General features: G+C 44.8%; 1 protein-coding gene across 1 annotated transcript in view; it reads right to left on the minus strand.

Moving 5' to 3' along the window:
• Nucleotides 1-20,000, minus strand: part of vps13a (vacuolar protein sorting 13 homolog A) — a 50,876-nt gene that overhangs the window by 14,788 nt on the left and 16,088 nt on the right. Inside the window, exons 27-51 of the mRNA XM_030766994.1 lie at nucleotides 19,954-20,000; nucleotides 19,391-19,450; nucleotides 18,760-18,952; nucleotides 18,330-18,446; nucleotides 17,560-17,663; nucleotides 17,180-17,347; nucleotides 16,515-16,822; nucleotides 15,997-16,144; nucleotides 15,403-15,544; nucleotides 13,799-13,923; nucleotides 13,283-13,452; nucleotides 11,772-11,998; nucleotides 10,893-11,221; nucleotides 9,999-10,352; nucleotides 9,035-9,136; nucleotides 8,616-8,768; nucleotides 7,983-8,241; nucleotides 5,437-5,597; nucleotides 4,590-4,721; nucleotides 4,035-4,286; nucleotides 3,262-3,672; nucleotides 3,023-3,127; nucleotides 2,232-2,378; nucleotides 1,788-1,919; nucleotides 1,554-1,687 (exon numbers count right to left, since the gene is read on the minus strand). The exon at nucleotides 19,954-20,000 is cut by the window's right edge and continues 33 nt beyond it. Of these exons, the coding sequence (XP_030622854.1) occupies nucleotides 1,554-1,687; nucleotides 1,788-1,919; nucleotides 2,232-2,378; nucleotides 3,023-3,127; nucleotides 3,262-3,672; nucleotides 4,035-4,286; nucleotides 4,590-4,721; nucleotides 5,437-5,597; nucleotides 7,983-8,241; nucleotides 8,616-8,768; nucleotides 9,035-9,136; nucleotides 9,999-10,352; nucleotides 10,893-11,221; nucleotides 11,772-11,998; nucleotides 13,283-13,452; nucleotides 13,799-13,923; nucleotides 15,403-15,544; nucleotides 15,997-16,144; nucleotides 16,515-16,822; nucleotides 17,180-17,347; nucleotides 17,560-17,663; nucleotides 18,330-18,446; nucleotides 18,760-18,952; nucleotides 19,391-19,450; nucleotides 19,954-20,000 (4,480 nt within the window). The remainder of the gene's footprint in view (nucleotides 1-1,553; nucleotides 1,688-1,787; nucleotides 1,920-2,231; nucleotides 2,379-3,022; nucleotides 3,128-3,261; nucleotides 3,673-4,034; nucleotides 4,287-4,589; nucleotides 4,722-5,436; nucleotides 5,598-7,982; nucleotides 8,242-8,615; nucleotides 8,769-9,034; nucleotides 9,137-9,998; nucleotides 10,353-10,892; nucleotides 11,222-11,771; nucleotides 11,999-13,282; nucleotides 13,453-13,798; nucleotides 13,924-15,402; nucleotides 15,545-15,996; nucleotides 16,145-16,514; nucleotides 16,823-17,179; nucleotides 17,348-17,559; nucleotides 17,664-18,329; nucleotides 18,447-18,759; nucleotides 18,953-19,390; nucleotides 19,451-19,953) is intronic.

A 20,000-nucleotide genomic window follows, 5' to 3' on the forward strand; every position in this document is an offset into this window, starting at 1 on the left:
TCCCTTGTCTTTCTCCAAATGAATCACAGGACAAGACGACTGATGAGTCCAGGCCAGATCAGGACAGACAAGACAAAAATCATTCTCTTTTCTCCCCTCAAACGGAACGACAGAAAGGCACAGAAAAAATGAGAACAGAACAAAAGAGCAAAACAAGAGACCAAAAGAGAAGAGGAGTTAAACGGAGAATCTACGAGGATGAAGAGATGCCAAAGTTAAGAGTCCCGTCGTCCTCAATGGATTCATGCAAACAGAAATCTGAGAAATCAAATACGATAGGACGGTAAGATTATGGAACAGCCAATGAGGGAGAGGGACGCCTCGTGCCTCGTCCGGAGCTAAGGCATACACTCTTGTCGACAGGGAAAAGGCCCAAACACAAGTATTCCCAAACGCTTCCCAGAACATGCAAGTCAGCAACCATTCTGCTCTGTGTTCTGTGTGTACTACTATGCTCTGTGTGTGAGTGAGAGTGTGTGTGTTTGTGTGTGTGTGCGCGCCAGCATCTATAAGTGAGTGTCTCTTACTTGTATTTAACCCTGTCTTTCTCTGTCCCTCTCTCTCTGCCTGTCCATCTAAGTGCATAATACTCTCTCTCTCTCTCTCTTTCTGTCTGTCTGTCTCTCTCTCTCTCTCTCTTTGTCTGTCTACATGTCTCTCTCTCTCTCTCTCTCTCTCTCTCTCTTTGTCTGTCTGTCTGTCTCTCTCTCTCTTTGTCTGTTTGTATGTCTCCCTTTCTCTCTCTCTCTCTCTCTCATTACCAGAGGCTGGCATCCTCTCTGTCAGAGAAGGAGAGGTCCAGCAGTTCGTCAGAGACCCAGCCCATATCTCTCCTCTCCCTGCTGTGGCCCGCACAGCACGCAACAGACAGGGGATGGGGTGGGGGTGGGGGGTGGAGGGGGTGGACAAAACAAATAAATGCTTTCAACATTAATGCCACAAAGAACAAACAAACAACAAACAAACAAACAAACAAATGCCGTCGCAGGGCACAAAATGTCTAAGACGCGAGCAGAGTGAGTTGGTTTGGTGTGACCGCCTGGTCAAGTTAGCAACACCGCTCCCAGGATACGAACCCCGGGTCTCAGCCGCGACTTAAAGAAACTCTGCTATTAAAGTGCTTTTGATGAACATACACACAATACAATAAACATAAACATAAACATATTTAAACATTAATAAACAAAACCACTCGTTTTGTCACGCTACACCAAGAGCTCGGTAAACACTTTTTGACACGACTACAACAAATGAAATATGAAAAAAAAAAAAATATATATATATATATATATATATATATATATATATTAAACAACCGTGACAAAGCCGTGTAGGACAATTCAAGTCTGCACAATTTCAAATTAAGATTCGGCAATATTTAAAAATGACAAACGCAACAAAACAAAACTAGTATGATTCAACGTTAATGTGTTATGAACTAAATGAGAAGGTAGAGTGAGGTCTCCCGGCAGGCATTACAGAACCAGTGACGAGGCAGGCACATCAGACTGCTCCGGCAGTATCTTTCGTTTCTTTTTTTTTTTTTTTTTTACCTTTGGTAGAATTCCAGAGTTTTGTCCTTCGTGTGGTTGATCAGGAGAAATGGAGCGGCGCCGTCGTGATAGTCGGAAAACCGGATAATGGTGGAATGTTCCGTCAGATTTACGTCCACGATGATCCCACCCAGCTAAAACCAGTTAGAAAAAAACCCATCAGGACAGACTGTAAGAGTGTGGTTGTGTGTGTGTGTGTGTGAGTGTGGGCACACATGTTTTTACAGAACTCACGGTGTTGTCCAGGCGTAATAAGAGACAGTTTTCAGGCTTGTGGAAATCGATGACTCGGGGAGGTGACTGACAGCTGTCAACTTTGACTAGAAGTTTCTTAGACTCTCTCTCTGGCCAGAATGGTATAGCAGCCTGTAGAAACCAGAGACAGACAGAGAGAGACAGACAGAGAGAGACAGACAGAGAGAGAGAGAGAACATGCCCAATTCATATGCTGATGACAAAAGACAAAGAAACCAAATTTAATGCGAAACACAAACCTCTAAACATACCATCAGAGACTAAAAACCTGTCTGGAAAAAAAAAAACAACCTCATAATGAACAACAAAACGTTGTTTAAACCAGAGTCTTTCAGACCAGCGTCACAAATTAAAGGCAGTGTCAGCCCCCCCCCCCCCCCCCCGGGGGGAGGACACTGCCTGCGTTCTAGGCCGGGTTCTGACCTGTCCGGGCTGGGCTTTGGTCCACTCGTCCTTTCCCTCCTCGCAGACTCTGATGACGTGTTTGGTTCTGTTCACCAGCATGTAAAAGGGCAGGAAGGTCACCAGCCTGGTCAGACTGAAACTGCTGGCATCGATTTTCACTCCAACCTGACATCGAATGCAGAGACGAGAAAAAACGCAGAAGCTTTAGAACACAGACATGAACACGGGAGGGGCAACCACATCTGGTCAGAGACCACTCTGTCAAACTCAACACTCACCAGGTAATCTCTGATTGGTCAGACTCAGCACTCACCAGATAATCTCTGATTCTGTCAAACTCAACACTCACCAGGTAATCTCTGATTCTGTCAAACTCAACACTCACCAGCTAATGTCTGACTCGGTCAAACTCAACACTCACCAGGTAATCTCTGACTGGTCAGACTCAACACTCACCAGGTAATCTCTGACTCTGTCAAACTCAACACTCACCAGCTAATGTCTGACTCGGTCAAACTCAACACTCACCAGGTAATCTCTGACTGGTCAGACTCAACACTCACCAAATAATCTCTGACTCTGTCAAACTCAACACTCACCAGGTAATCTCTGATTGGTCAGACTCAACACTCATCAAATAACCTCTGATTGGTCAGACTCAACACTCATCAAATAACCTCTGATTAGTCAGACTCAACAGTCACCAGGTAATCTCTGATTGGTCAGACTCAACACTCAAGCGATAATCTCTGATTGGTCAGACTCAACATTCATCAGGTAATCTCTGATTGGTCAGACTCAACACTCACCAGATAATCTTTGATTGGACCTTTGCATTTGACATCGCCGTAACTTCCCATTGTGTCTATGGAGAAATCATCGGACAGCTCGCTGTCTGAGATCATGAGACGCACCTGAGAGAGAGAGAGAGAGAGAGAGAGAGAGTGAGGGAGTGAGAGAGAGTGAGTGAGTGAGTGAGTGAGAAAGAGAGAGAGGGAGAGAGACATACAAATGCCAAATGGTGTTTTAAACAAACATCAGTCCCTACCTTGTTGTTCTGTAGGAAGTTGCGTGGTTTGAAGGAGAAGAGCAGGGGCATGTCGTAGTCCATAGGGTGTTTGCGGTGGATGTCGTCGGCTTTGTACTGCAGCAGCCGGCCTGTTTTATTCACCATCCAATAGGGTGAGTGAATGGCCACCACTGATTGGCCAGGCTCGTACGTCACGTGGACGGCGATGTCCAGCTCCGCCCTCGGCCCGCCCTCTTCCTCCACGTGCAGTGAACGGAACGTTACGAAGCTGATCTCCTCCTGGTCGCTGCGAAGACTGTACTCGGCCTCCCAGTCCTGCGACAGGTAACCTAGCAACCGCAGGTCCAGACTGGATTGGTCAATAATGGCAGTGTGGATCTGGGAGGAGTGGCCTTCTTTAAGTGTGATGGAGGAGGAGCCTCCATTCCCCTGTCAATCAAAAAAAAAAAAAAAATTTATACAGGTCTAAAAAAAAAGAAAAAAAAAAAAAAAAAAAGGGGGGGGTACCACTGACGGATAGGTATTACATCTTTCTTATGTAACACACAAGTTACCACGACTTTCTTATGTAACACACAAGTTACCACGACTTTCTTATGTAACACACGAGTTACCACGACTTTCTTATGTAACACACGAGTTACCACGACTTTCTTATGTAACACACAAGTTACCACGACTTTCTTACGACATTTATGATTTATTCTTACTCTTCTGATTTTAGCGCTGTGTAAAAAATAGCAAATTTTTGACCCTCGATATGGGACTCTCATAGACCAATGTCCTCACACCTTTAGGGTGTAGGTGATGGGGTACGGCAGAAGGTTCCGGAAAAGGACGACAGGCCACAGGTGGAGGACGTAAGGCTCGTCGAACACCTCCTCGGTGTGGGAGGTGACCGCGTCCTTGAGCGGGACGAGGTTGATCTTGAAAATGCGGGAGGCGTCGCCTTGGTGACGGCACGTTTGTTCCAGACACTCCCCGGGGCTCTGACTCGCCAACTCGTAGGAAAAACCTTCAGAGCGGCCGTAATCCTCATCTCCCTCGATCACGGGCTGGAGAGTTAACTGGGCTCTGCAGAAAGAAAAAAAAAAAAGACAACAATGTTACACAACGAGTACAGTTTGCAAGCTTAACGCTCTGTGTCTCACTGAGCCAACCTGTGCTCAGACAAAACAAACAAATAACTTTTGTTTGCTGAGGCGATTTGTATTTCAATCGCTTTAGCTGAATGAATTGGATTAAAAAATTTCTTGGAATAAATGGATTAAAAAAACATTCACACACACTCACACACAGAGACACACACACACACACACGAGGATGAAACTGTTGGATTTAAAAACGGGTCGTGTACACAGCGCAGGTTCTGACCTGTAGGACTCCAGCGGGACACAGTACTCCTCAGATGGTTTGCACGTGCCCAGATGAGCAGAGCCTTCAAACACTCGGAATGGGATAGAGAAATGGTTTATGATCTGGGGCGGGGAAAAAAAAACCCAGAAAAACTTTCCTCACTCACCACGAACTCTGTCATCGTCAACTCCTTATAAACTCAGGGTTGAAAAACTGAACATTGTGTAATTATATATAACATTATATGATTAGATTCCTCCTGGTGTTTCTATAGATATGGCGTCAAAATGGAGCTGAGACCACCCCAAAATCCAGTCCCTGGCTGTCACATTTCCACCAAACCCACCACTGATCAATCAATCGATCGATCGATCGATCAATCTATGAATCAGTCAATCATTCAGTAAAGCTACACAGAAACAAGCACCTGATTAATAAAAACATTAAATAGTTCTATTTCCACAGAGCTCAGTTTGGCTATGTTTTGTCTGCCTGTTGACAGCTGTAGTTTTACAACGTCCTAAAAACAAAATCACATTTACCAAAAGCTGATCGCAGTGTTGAACCACCTGTGTTTTTGCTTTTTGCTTTATTCTGCAGTCTCTGTGTCACTTATCCACTTACAGTAGCAGTAAAGATGCTAGGAACACATTATAGTGGCTTTGGTATCCATGTACATTTTTGTCATATTCAGCTTCTTGAAAGTGTTTTAAAAAATTAGCATTAAAGAAGTTCTGTTTAGTTTGTTTACGTGTGTTAGGTAAAGATCCCGGGCTGTGTGTGTGTGTGTGTGTGTGTGTGTGTGTGTGTGTGTGTGTGCTTTTTTTGCGTACGCACCTGGAAAGGGGAGCGGATTTTGACGTACTTGCTGCCCTCCACCGTGTAAATCTGACAGACGAAGAAGCGTGTGACACGCGAGGCCTCGTGCATGACGCTGTACATGCCCCGCCCTACTTTAATCAGCTGAATGACACTGGCCGCCGTGTGACCCACCGGAGCTGTGCACGCACACACACACACACACACACACAGGACATGGTGATGAGTAACAAACAAACATACAGACACACACACACACACACTCATACACAGACACACAGACACACACAGACACAGGACATGGTGATGAGTAACAAACAAACACCCAGACACACACACACACACACACACACACAGGACATGGTGATGAGTAACAAACACCCAGACACACACACACACACACACACACACAGACACACACAGACACACACTCATACACAGACAGACACACACATACACACACACACACTCACACTCATACACAGACACACAGACACACACATACACACACGCACTCATACACAGACACACACACAGGACATGGTGATGAGTAACAAACAAACACACAGGCACACAGATACGCACTCATACACAGACACACACACACACACACACACACACACACACACACACACACACTCATACACAGACACACATACACAGACACAGACAGGTAAACACACACACACACACACACACACACACACACTCATACACAGACACACATACACAGACACAGACAGGTAAACACACACACACACACACACACACACACACACACACACAGGACATGGTGATGAGTAACAAACACCCAGACACACACACACACACACACACACACACACACACACAGACACACACACATACACAGACAGACACACACATACACACACACACACTCACACTCATACACAGACACACAGACACACACATACACACACGCACTCATACACAGACACACACACAGGACATGGTGATGAGTAACAAACAAACACACAGGCACACAGATACGCACTCATACACAGACACACACACACACACACACACACACACACACACACACACACACTCATACACAGACACACATACACAGACACAGACAGGTAAACACACACACACACACACACACACACACACTCATACACAGACACACATACACAGACACAGACAGGTAAACACACACACACACACACACACAGGACATGGTGATGAGTAACAAACAAACATACAGACACACACACACACACACACTCATACACAGACACACACTCATACACAGACACACAGACACACACAGACACAGGACATGGTGATGAGTAACAAACAAACACCCAGACACACACACACACACACACACACACAGGACATGGTGATGAGTAACAAACACCCAGACACACACACACACACACACACAGACACACACTCATACACAGACAGACACACACATACACACACACACACTCACACTCATACACAGACACACACATGCACACACGCACTCATACACAGACACACACACAGGACATGGTGATGAGTAACAAACAAACACACAGGCACACAGATACGCACTCATACACAGACACACACACACACACACACACTCATACACAGACACACATACACAGACACAGACAGGTAAACACACACACACACACACAGGACATGGAGATGAGTAACAAATACACACACACACACCTACATGCACACACACACACAAACAGGATATGGTGACACGTAACAAACACACACACGCACACGCACACACACACACACACACTCGCACACGCACACGCACATGCACACGCACACACACAATTTACACACTCACACAAACACACGCTTTATGTACATTTACTTTCACGCTGTGTTTAGCTTAACTTCATAAACACTTTAGAAATCTTTACCTCAGGGTCAGGACTGAATGTACACCAAACTGACTAATATGGATGTGTTACACAGAGAGGACACACCAGGCTATGTAAATCACTGCTCTAACTGGCCTGGTTTACTGGATGCAGGCAGTACAAACAGTCTGATGACTGGTCTTATTGGGATATATGTGAAAGACATAGGAAGTGCCCTTACTGAGGTATCTGGATATGGGTTGGTAACTGGTCTAACCAGGATGTCTGTGCAAGGACTGATAACTAGAGTAGTCTCACTGGCAGAGTGTGAATTATACAATGAGAATCAGTGGGGTTAACTTTTTCTCTAGGGCTATATAGCATAGGATAGATAAATGCTTCGACCCCCCCTGAACTGTTGTTTTTACCACTTTTGGGGGTTCCAAGTCTTAATTGGGGGGGTCAGATCCCCTCAATCCCCCCCAGTAATTCGAACCCTGCTGACTGGAATGTTGTAAAAACACTTATAACTGGCACTGCTAGGATGTTTGTACAAACAATGATATTTGGTTATAATGGGATGTTTGTAAAAAGACTGATAACTCGTATTACTGGGAAGCGCATCAGAAAATCAGTCAATGGTATGACTGGGCTAGATGTAAAAAGTATATATGTACGGCAACAGAACCAGTGGCTGGTTTTACTGGACCAGGATCTTACTGGGCTTGATGTAGTTTTTGTTGCTGAGGTTGGTCATGGCGGAGAACTGGTCCGAAGCCGCGGCGGTCCGGGTGTAGTCCATGTTCATGTTTTCCCCGTCCTGCAGCTCCACCGTGCGTTTCACCGACTTTTTGCCGATCGGGTTAAAGAGCTCGCTGTGTTCCACGGACACGGCCAGACCCAGACGGTTCTTCACCACGAACGGAGCCTGGTCCTTCTGGAAACACTCTGCCGTCTGCTTGGCGGCTTCAGAGAAGGCCTTCACAACCAAACAGAGACAAAATACTCAGAGAAGGCCTTCACAACCAAACAGAGACAAAATACTCAGAGGAGTGTTTCTAAGAGCCATGTCAGTCCAATGAAAGTCTTAGCCCAAGAGAAACAACCTGAAAACTTCAGAAGTCTCTCAACAAAGTCAAGAGTGAAATAAAAAAAAAAATCCATAAATGAAAGAGTAGACATCTACAAAAAATAACACCATGCTGCCCCAGTCAAGGATGTTTTGTTTACACACACACACACACACACAAGCACACGCGCATGCACACACACACACACTTACTTTTACACCTTGGGGGAAAAACAAAAGTCACTGAATGGAAAGATGTGTTGTCATGGTAGCAGTGCCCTCACCGTGCCTAAATTACTGAGCATGCTGAGTCCGTTTTTGGAGAGCATGATGTTAAGTTGGTCGTTGCTTGAGATGGTGATGACGGTTTTGTAGTCGGGAATTCCGCCGTCCACCTCATCACACACCTCAAGGTACTTCAACGGTTTCTTCTTCATCTGTGGACAAAAAAAAAGCGAAAAAAAAAACAAAACCCAAACACAATGTTACAATATACTATGTTACAATGTTACAATATACTATGTTACAATGTTACAATGTGTTTACAGAGTATATTTACTGAGACACTGTTGCCATTTTTTTTTTTCATTTCAAAGGCACAGACATAAAGTTATGTGAGCGCACTTTTGTAAGTAATCGTTTAGAATAAACTGGAGCCTGTGTTCAGGCCAAAGGTCAAAGGTCAAAGGTCAAGGGCCATCACCTTCATGGTCAGGGTCCAAGGTCTGAATCCATCCCTGGTCTCATCCTCCAAGGGCTCCAACAGGGGCTCCCAAACACCCATAACCTCGTTATAATAGTTCACCTACAGAGTTTACATGGAGACATAACTGAATCAAACCTTTTAAAAGGTTTATAACGTATTGTTAAAACATTCAGTTCACTTCAGTTCATTCCAGAGAAGTGACTGTGACTATGTCCATGAAGATTCTCAGTCATCCAGGTCATAGTTACCCAGGTTAAGTCAAGGGCAACTGGACTTGGTTGACAGCGACCCTACAGAGGTCCCCACCGGTCAGTCAGAACTGAAGAAGCCTCTTGGATGAGAGGTGAAACATCTTTGAGAATCTACAACCAAGTCCAGTTGGCCTTGACTTAACCTTTCTTGGATGACTGTGATTATCTATCCTATGATAAGGGGAAAAACAAGTCAGATTTGTAAAGTAAGTGACCAAGAGTACAAAGACAATTCCTTTACTTTTTTAAAAGGAAACAATTCCAAATGTATTCCCACATCAGACATACAAATAGGACTTAAGTAATTAATAAATAATTGCAACAAGTTTCACTTTGAAGAAGTTTTAAAGTTAGCTTTCACATGAAGTCAAAAGTCAAAACTGGCCAAGAGGAGCAGACCTGGGAATGTTGCTACTGGACAGGCATGACCTTTGACTTTATGTTGTCACAGTAACTAACAAAATCCTCCTCCATAGCGTAAACTCCCTTGGAACGACATTTTCATACTCTCTAGTTTTTCGTACCGTCATACATATCTGAACACTTTGGTCAAGGGACGAATTTTTACACGCGGTATAAGTCAAAAACGTAAGTCAGATTTGGGCTGTAAGTCAGGTGTGAGTCAGTGCGTGTAACTGTCGATGGAAGTTGAGCGTGAGCTGTTAAGTCAAACAATTGTAAGTGCTGATGCAAGTCAGATGTGGGCTGACCTCCAGCGTGAGGTGACTGTGGAGGTTAATGAGGGTGCTCCAGTCTTTCATCTCTCCCTTAAACGACGCCTTCGCCAGCAGCATGGGGATGGTGCGGTGGCCCACCCCGGCCTCCAGGGTGACGCAGATGGACTCGATGCCCACCGCGAGGGACTCTCCCTGGGGTATCAGCCGCGTCAGAGCCCTGGTGGCCTCCTCACCCTCTTCCTCCAGGAACCAGAGCTTCAGGTCTTTCCACCCCCGCCGCACCCACAGGTCAGGGGGCACGGGGCTCTCCAGTTCCTCCGGCGTCTCGGCAGCAGGCGTCAGAGCTGACTGGATGGTTATGATGGTGTTGATTATGATGGGAGAAACCTGAGGAGGAGGGAAATATATAGTTGCCCATAGTCGCATAGTTGCCCTGTTGTTCTCTTAGCCTTAGGCGGCTTACGCCACAGTTTCGGTGGCTTGAACCAGAGCATTAAGCACAGTACAATAAAGTAAGATTCAAAACAGTGTCTATGTTAGATATTACCATATCACCATCTTACAGTGTTTCTTACAACAACTGACGGTAATTAATGTACCTTGACCTTTGAGGAAATCTACAGTAACTTCCTCTGACACTCGTTGATTTTCCACAGGAGTTCCCGTAGTAATCGCAGTTACCGTTTCCGTGGTAACTGCATTACCAGTGCAACGAACAAAAATGCTTCCTGTTACCTCGAGCATGAGTGCTCACACGCCAGTCTGAGCGAAACTGACCTTCGAAGACTGTCTACAGTCACTTCTGATGACAATCGTCACTGATTTACGACACGAGTTGCTGCGGTAACCATGGTTACCATTGTCAGGGTAACCGGAACAAACAAACAAACAAACAAACAAACAAAAAACTTGTTTTCTTTTTTTTACCTTGAGCGTGAGCTCCTTGATGCTCAGGTCAATGTTCTGTGGCGATCCGGGCGCCTGGGAGCTGTTGAAGAACACCTCACAGGGCTGGAGAACCGTGGTGGTGTTGTTCTCGCGGCGTTCCCGTAGAAACGGGCAGGCCACCACGCCCAGGTCCCTAATGGTGGCCGTCATCACCTGGCGGTTCGGGTCGCTCCTCAGAAGCACCTCGCACTCGGTCGTCATGACGAGGGCCGGGGCGTCGGCGCGAGTCAAGTCCGCCACAAAGACGATCTCGGGATTCCGGACCTCGACGCTTATCTCTGTTTTACTGACCACGGGCTGAGCGGGAGCTGAGAGAAATCAAACAAACAAACAAACAAACAAACAAACAAACAAAAAACCTTTCTATTAAATTCGACGGGATGGGACTGAGCAAACAATAAAACCAGTAACTAAGTCTCGAACCAGCTTTGGCGGACAGCGGTGGTCACCAAAATAGACGCAAAACTTTATTCAGATGAGCATTTTCAGAAACACCGTCAGTCCAACAGCGGTTTCCGGCAAACGTTACAAAAAAGACTTGAAAACCTCAGAAGTCTCTGGACAATGGCAGGAGTAAAAAAATCCATAAATGCCAGGGCAAATGTTTAAATTTGGTCTTTTCGCAGCTGTATGGTTTACAGACAGCCAGGCAAACTCACAATTCCACCAAAAATGAATTTTGTTAAAAACTATATCTTCACCGAGACTCTATTTTTTTTTTGTTGACAGCCAAACTGCTGTTTGTTCACATCTGAAGAGCACGGCAAGCAATTCACTAACATCTTCTCACAAGGGTGACCGCTTGGTGTTTTTTTTTTAAGTCCAGTTCTTTCTGGGAGGTTGGAATCCGTGACTCACCTGTCTCTTTGGTGGAGGCAACCGGCTGTTTGTTGTTCTTGGCCGGGGTGGAGAAGCCCTGAGCAGTAGCTTTGAGGAAGATGTTCACCACCGTCAGGAGAAACTCCATACTGCCGCAGAGGTACAGATCCTGCACCACCGTGTGCAAAAATGTTCCGTCGTGCCCCTGACGGTAACCCACCCTCATCATCACGTTGTTCTCTGCTCCTTCACGCATGGCCATCATTCTGGAGAGGTGAAAATGACAAAAAAAAAAGAGAGAGAGACGAGAGAGAGAGAGAGAGAGAGAGATGAGAGAGAGAGAGAGGGAGAGAGGGAGAGAGAGAGCAGGAGAGAGAGAGAGAGGGAGAGAGAGAGAGGGAGCGAGAGAGAGAGAGAGAGAGAGAGAGGTGTGAGAATGTGAGCAGATGACTCGCAGACTGTTCAAAAATGTTGATAACTTTAGTAAAGTCGTGCATGAATATTTGGTATCGGTCAAATCGAGAAACAACATGTTTCCTTTAATGACCGCCCAAAACACTGTTCAGTGTTTTCAGTGTAAGCATTTTGTTCAGTTAGACTGATACTATCTGCCAATAAAGGCCTTTGTTATTAATTATAGCACCAAATGACATCACCAAAAACAGTGATTTCTTCTACTTTAACCTAACCTAATACAGGCCAAAACACTGAATACAGTCATTTGAGTCATGTCTAATGCATACACATTAGCGAGAGCTTGCATTTGTGTCTACATATGTTTGGTTCTGAACATTTGCATGTGTGTGTGTGTGTGTTTATCTGACCATATGTGTGTGTGTGTCTGCCTGCACTGTTACGCTTGAGAGACCATTCATAAAGACAGGACTGTGTAAAAATAAACAAACAAACAAACAAACAAACTGGGGAGTGAGGGAATTTTTCTAGTCCCCAGTTTTTCATACTCTCTCAGTTATCTCCTCCATTCTCTCACTCTCTTTTTAGGCCACGCCTGATATGAGGACATCGAGGGAGAGCCTGAAAGATACTTATTCATGAATGGACTTCTCAGTCTTTAGTTACAGTAACTGGAGGACACCACATGCGTGTATGTGAGTGTGTGTGAGTGTGTGTGCATGTGCGTGTGTGTGTGTGCGTGCGTGTGCGTGTGTGTGTGTGTGTGTGGTATTTGTGTGTGTGTGTGTACGTGTGTGGTGTGTGTGTGCGACGTGCGCTTGTGGCGTGTGCGTGTGGTGTGTGTGTGTGTGGTGTGTACATGTGTGTGTGCATGTGTGTATGTGTGCGTGTGCGTGTGTGTGTGTGCGTGTGGTGTGCACGTGTGTGTGCGCGTGTGGTGCGTGTGGTGTGTGTGCATGTGGTGTGTGTGTGTGTGTGTGTGTGTGTGGTGTGTGTGGTGCGGCGTGTGCGTGTGTGTGTGTGTGTGTGTGTGGTGTGCACGTGTGGTGTGTGCGTGTGTGTGTGCGTGTGCGTGTGGTGTGCACGTGTGTGTGTGTGCATGTGGTGTGTGTGTAAATGAGGGAATTGAACTCCACCTGGATGTGATCATTTTCACTCCCTGTCTCTTGTCTTCCAGCAGGCAGTTAGCCAGTTGGACAGTTGCGGTCATGGAGCTGTCGGAGAACATTTTAACGGAGGTGGAGATGGTGCCCAGGGTAAACTCCGCCAGCTTCAAACACTCATCCCGAGAGTCCAGCAACTGGGTCTGGACAACACAGTGTACAGAAACACAACAAACACATCATATAAAAAAAAAAACACACTGATGGTGATTTCCATAAATACTACACTCTTATATAACAGTACATGCCTATCGTATAATGTATGCAAATGTGTTTGTTCCTGACACATCTTTTAAACATAAGACTTATATTTATATTTCACGAGATGGGTTTGGCCGCTTTGTTTATTTGTTCACTAAAGGAGAAGAGCACCAGGTCGTGATTACAGACGTCCCAGAGCCTGTCGTAATTGTGCTCTCGCTGGGACAGACTGGTTTGAGATCCATTACCTCATTACCACTGGGGTCAGACTGGTTTGAGATCCGTTACCTCATTACCGCTGGGGCTGTAAAGGAGCAAGGTCATGGAGTCGAACACGAAGTCGAGATTTAAGGTGTTCTTCAGCGTGGTCGTTTTCTGGGTCTCCACCACCGCTGATGTGACGACCGTGGTCCCTGCAGGGAGGGGTAAACCTCAGTGAACACGGTCTATGAATTTACCTTCACCTGAAGAACGTCCTCATGATTTAAAGCGAATGAATGACCCCGGGCACGCCTTTGTATAAACAGATAGTGTTTGTAGTGAGGCAGTTAAACTCAAATTTTCATCACAATTGTGCATTTTATGATAAAAGCGTCAAATGTGGTAGAAAAACACAAGGTGACACCAATATAAAATACCGAAATAACGCGTTTCTTTTGACTTTTCCGATTTTTTTTTAAATGTATACTTACATAGCATCTAAAGCCCGCTATGAACTTATTGACTGCAAATGTACAAAAGGCAGTATTAAGCAATGCAAATGCAGAGCAGTATCACTGCAGTGTGCTGCATTGTGTTTATGTGAGGGAGAGTGCAGGGAACTGTGAGGACCTCAGTGTAGTTTGAGTAGGTAGGTAGGTAGCGGAGCAGGACAGTACAGTAAACTATGCTTAGTCGACAGAGGAGTTCTGCAGGAATGGCATGACGGATGGCGGTTTCTTCACCCTTTCAATGAGATATTTGAGATATTTGTTGTATAGCAAATTAAGATGAGTTTTTAAATGGGAAGACTAGTTGTTTAAAGTTAATTTCACTGGTTCTTTGTTCTGTTTCTTGTTGTGCATAGCAAAAAAAGAAAAAAAAATTGTAATCTTAATGAGCTGGCACCTTGCCGTGGTGGATTGGTCTGTGTGTCTCTGTAACCCTGTGAGAGCTGTTTAAAAAGAGGGATCTTTTTGCTTCATCTATGGTGAATTGCTCTGGGGTAAAACACTAGACAAAGATCAGCTCTTTATCAGTTATTATTATTATTATTATTATTATGCGTATATATTTAAATTCTTGAATTATTCTTCATCCAGATCACGCTACACGAATTCATACCTCAATTCATCAACCTGCGTATGGTAATATTTGGTATTACAGGGGCCAAATTTGTAAATCTCTGATATCTAAGTATTTATGGACCTTCTTTGTGAGCATGTCCCCAGAATTTGATTGATTTATGGTAAAATATATAATTGAATTAGTTGCTGGTTTCTGCTTTCTATCATTTTTCACCCATCGAAAGCCATATATGGCCCCCAGGGGCCGAATTTGAAGCGCCTCCATCTCTGAATCTGATCAGAACACCCTTATGAGTTTTCCTACCACATTTGGTGCTTTTATCATAAAATGCACAATTCTTATGCTAAACTGCCCCACTATTTGCCAGTATTAGGGAGACAGACACTTGAATGGAGGGATTGATGGACAGAGATAGACAGTTAGACAGGCAGACAGACGAACCAACAGACAGACAGACAGACAGATCGATAGACAGATGTAGAACAGCCGCAGTGTACATGCATTAGACAAGGAGGTGCATGTAATATTAATGCAGTGGAACTGAGCAGTTGAAGAAGACTCAAAGAGGATGTTTTTAATGTGTTTAAACGGAGTGAATGGGGCACCTCCGTTCCCCTGGGAGTCTTTGGTGGAGGACGTGTCTGATTTGTCTGGAACTGCAGGAGGAGGAATTGCATCCGACGACTCGGAAAGGTTCTCATTCAGGGTCTTCAACACCACCGTCATGTCCTCCTCACTCAGAATCAGCTATACATACATACACGCACGCACGCACAAACACATACACAGACACACATACACACACACAGTCACACGCACAGTCACACGCGCACACAGACACACACAGACACACACAGACACACACACACACAGTCACACATACACACACAGTCACACACACAGTCACACGCACACACACAGACACACACAGACACACACAGACACACACAAAAAGATACAAAAACAAAAAAAGATACAAAAACAAAGTTTTCATACAAACACGTACACACACACACACACACACACACAAACTTACACAAGCACAAACACGTAATTTGCCTTTCCCCCCCCCTAACTTAACAACAACTGGCAACGACTTTGTCTGTTTTAGGCAAAATCACTAAAACAAAATCTCTCTCTCTTTTGCACACACACACATACACACACACACATACACACACACACACACACACACTTACGTTCATTGGTTTGAGGTGAGCATTAATCTCAATGTCTGGGATGTTGTGGTACCAGGATGCTGACAGATTACGATTGACGGACAAATCCAGATTGAGCGGCTTCAGGAGCTGGATCTCGGTCTGAAACTTCTCGTCTTTAAACGTGGTTCTGGGAACGAGATCATTTTACCTTGAGCATCATCCACATCCCTCATTGACTTCCCAGTGTGAAAAAAATCCTACTCTCAGGCCTACTGTTATTCACACACCGTCTGTTTGAGAAAATTGGCTCTACGCCACTGTGAGCGTCCAGTGGAATAAACACAAAACATTCAGTCCAAATGTGGATCCAGGACTGTTCACACTAGTAATATGAACGACGTTCCAATTAAATAAACTATAATAAACTAGGTTTTATTAAAACCTAAGAAATGAAACGTAACGTGGTAAATTCAAGGCTAACGATAAAAAAGCTAGAGCACGTTCCGGTGAAGACGAAACAGTCGTGGGACAGAGATTACGTGAAGAGTTGCTCTCACCTGTACATCTTTAAGTCACTCAGTTCAACTTTCATAATGTCCACGACGGGGGGGACCTTGGTGAACGTCTGGGACGGAGCCACGGCGAAGTGGTTCTTCACCTTCACCTGCCCCAGGTCAGCGACGATGACGTTGGTGGAGATGGACGACTGGGGGAGGAAGATCACGGGGGCTTTGACGGCAACGTCCAACGAGATCCTGGTGCTCCTCTCCGCCAGCTCCAAAACGCCCGTGGCCGCCTTCTCGGCCGCCTGCACCGTCACCTCCGCCAGAGCCTGCTTGGCCGTCTGGAAGTTGTTGATAAACGCCTGAAGGAGGGAGAAGGAGAGTGGACAGAATGATTAAGAGGAGAGGAGAGGAGAGGAGAGGAGAGGAGAGATTAATCCAGTGAATAAACCAAAATTAAACGCAGCATGAAGGAGAGAACTTCAGAGAAGGTCAACCAAAGGTCATTTTCCTGCATTTTTTTTTTTTTTAATTTCCGCGTGATGGGGAGATAACGAGCTGTCTGAAATGACAGACGGCCTTAATTTCATAGTTTCTAAAAAAAAAAAAAGAGAGAGAAGATGGTTTTCACTCCGTCGATCTCTCTTTTCTCTGGACTGAGAGACTCTGTCATCCGAGAGCAGTGAGAGTTTTTGAGTTTTTGAGAAGACTCCACTCACCAAGATGGTGGAGACGAACTTGTTGAGGAAGATGACCTGGATGCAGCCCACGCTCAGAGTCACGCTGGTGTCGACCACCTTCATGTCAGCGTAAGCGTCGCCTTCCGTGGCGTCCCCGTAGTTCACCATCCGGAAGTCGAAGACCTCCTTATCCGCGATGGAGACGGCCTAAAGAGACAACATCACATGTCTTTTCACTCGCTCCGTTTGGCCAACGCTGTAAACAACTTTACAGCTCAAACGACAAACGCGAGACAAACATTTCATTCAACACGGATTGGGATGAAATATTACCGGTGTCATTGGTTTCCACTTTAATTTTGAGTGCGTGAGTGAGTGAGTGAGTGTTTGATAAGCGTGTTCTGGATGATAAAATCTACCTGCTTGTACAGGGCCTCTTTGTCACAGTCCAGAATGACAATGTTTTTGAGATTCGCTGAAACCTCAACAGACTTTTTCTTCATCTGAACCTCAGATACCAGACCTGAGAGAGAGAGAGACAGAAAGAGACAGACAGAGAGAGAGAGAGAGAGAGAGAGAGAGAGAGAGAGAGAGAGAGAGAGAGCACAAAGTCTTAGAGTGACCTAAATAATGCACTTAACTTCGTATAAAGAAACCATTCAGTGGGGGGAGGGGGAGACAAAACAATTAAATTCCTTTTTTTAAGTAACTTTGCAATGTTATAATATATCCAAGGAGTCAGTCGTCCAGAGAGTCATATGTCCAGGTTTATCGCTAAAGGACTAGCAAAAGGACTATGAGAGAATACACCGATGGAGTAAATGGAGACAGGTGACATCCTGCTGAAGCAATTGTCGTATGCAAATTATGCTAATGATATGTTAATGATATGCGGATGATATGCTAATAATATCACATAAACATCACATAAACATGTGGTTGTGCATCTTGGCAAACACGACAGATGTCCATTTGTTTGTCGTGTGTGTGTGTGTGTGTGTGTGTGTGTCTGTGTGTGTGTGTGCACGTGTGCGTGCACAAACATTCACATTTGTAACATTATGTCCGGGAGGGAATATGGTTGTATAAATGAAGGAGAGTGAGAAATTTGTTAAGGAGAGTGTGTGTGTGTGTGTGTGTGTGTGTGTGTGTGTGTGTGTGTGTGTGTGTGTGTGGTCAGACACAGTACCTTCAATACAGATCTCAGAGATGCGCGCTTTCTGTCCTCTGATGAAAACTTTGAGACATGACAGATCAGCTCTGATGTGCAAGTTCACCACATCCTCAAATTTGGACTTCTTTGTCACTGAAAGAGAAAGAGGAAGAGCACCAGATGACGACAGGACAAACACAGACGGATATTACAGCCACAATGTTAAAAAAAAACCTGTTAAATAAAAGGCTAAATAAACTGGTAATGTTGTGATTTTGCAAGAAGAAAAAAACTGCCACTCCTCTCAGACATGCTTTTAAATCAAAAGAAGCAACCTGCACCTTCCTCAAGAGTGAAAAATCATTACTAGATTAACTGTCAAGGAACGTGTCAGAATCGTGAGCCAACGTATCAGCGAAAAACTCCACACGTCAGACGAGACATTTCACCAAATAAACAAACCCACCAGGTTTCTTAGCAACGGCGGACTCCTCCTTCTTCTCCTCCCCTCCTTCAGCCTCTTCCTCCTCTTCCTCAGGGATGGAGGGAATGCCCTCCTGCGTTTCGTTCTTCGGCGGCGGGAGCAGGCTGTTGAGGAAGTTCATGGCGTTCAGGAGCGCTTCGATGTGTAAGTGCACGTCCAGAGAGGAAAAGTTCACCTGCAGGCGCAGACGGAAGACCCGCGATTGTAGGCCCAGTCAGTGGTTCAAAACAACAGCCAATCAGAGTTCACCGGGATCGGTCACAGTGATTAATGATTAAGGCACAGATACAAACACTGGGCTTCACAACCAGAGTCGGTTATTCAGTGTTAATATGAATCAAATTCTGCAGAGTTGGCCATCTACAGTGTGTATACTACACATCAGTACATGCTATAGCTTTCTGTTGACAGTATCATTTATCTAGTTGGTATTATATTTAGGCAATTGATCCATTGGAGTCCCATTGGATTGTTGTTAGCTGTCAAATTTCTTTATATGATTTACCGGGCTGTGACTGGCTCTGAAATGACCTGAACGGGCAGCGAGGGGCCCTCATTGACTGGCATAGTCGAGTCAAACAAATGCTGAGCTCTGATTGGCTCTTTAACTTACTTTGATGAGCTGTTCTGTGTTCTTGTATGAATTCTTAAAATCAGGACTCGTCTTGTCAGCCTTAAAAAAAAAAATAAAAACAAAAAAACAATGGAAAGAAACAGAGTACACCATTAAAGCTGCATTCATCGCCCTGGTAACAAAACAAAAAAAAATCAACTTCTTAAATATAACAATATTCCATTAAAATGTGATTACTTCACTCGAACATCACAAATAGGAAAACCTGTGAGGTGGCAGATATTGACAAACTGGCAAATTACAAATAAATTAAAGTCACATAACCCCTCTTCCTGCTCTACACAATATTACACGCATTGGTGCACTGGAAATCTAGACATTTTTTGACTTTTCTCTAAAAGTGATTTGGTTTGTCGGTTGTACCTTCCACCAGTGTCTTTAATCCATGAACAGAAGCAAGCTGATACATAAGACAATATTCAGACACCTGGGCTCATATCTACCAACCATCTCTGTGTAAGAATACTGATCTTGGATCACTGCATTTATAAGGATTACGAAATGCAAAAACTGATCTTAGATCAGCAATCAACAGCGACTACCTTGACATACTCCAGAGTGAGCAGGTCCACCTCAGTGTTGTCCAGCG

The sequence above is a fragment of the Chanos chanos genome, chromosome 1 (genome assembly GCF_902362185.1).
Source record: "Chanos chanos chromosome 1, fChaCha1.1, whole genome shotgun sequence".
In the NCBI taxonomy this organism is placed as follows: domain Eukaryota; kingdom Metazoa; phylum Chordata; class Actinopteri; order Gonorynchiformes; family Chanidae; genus Chanos; species Chanos chanos.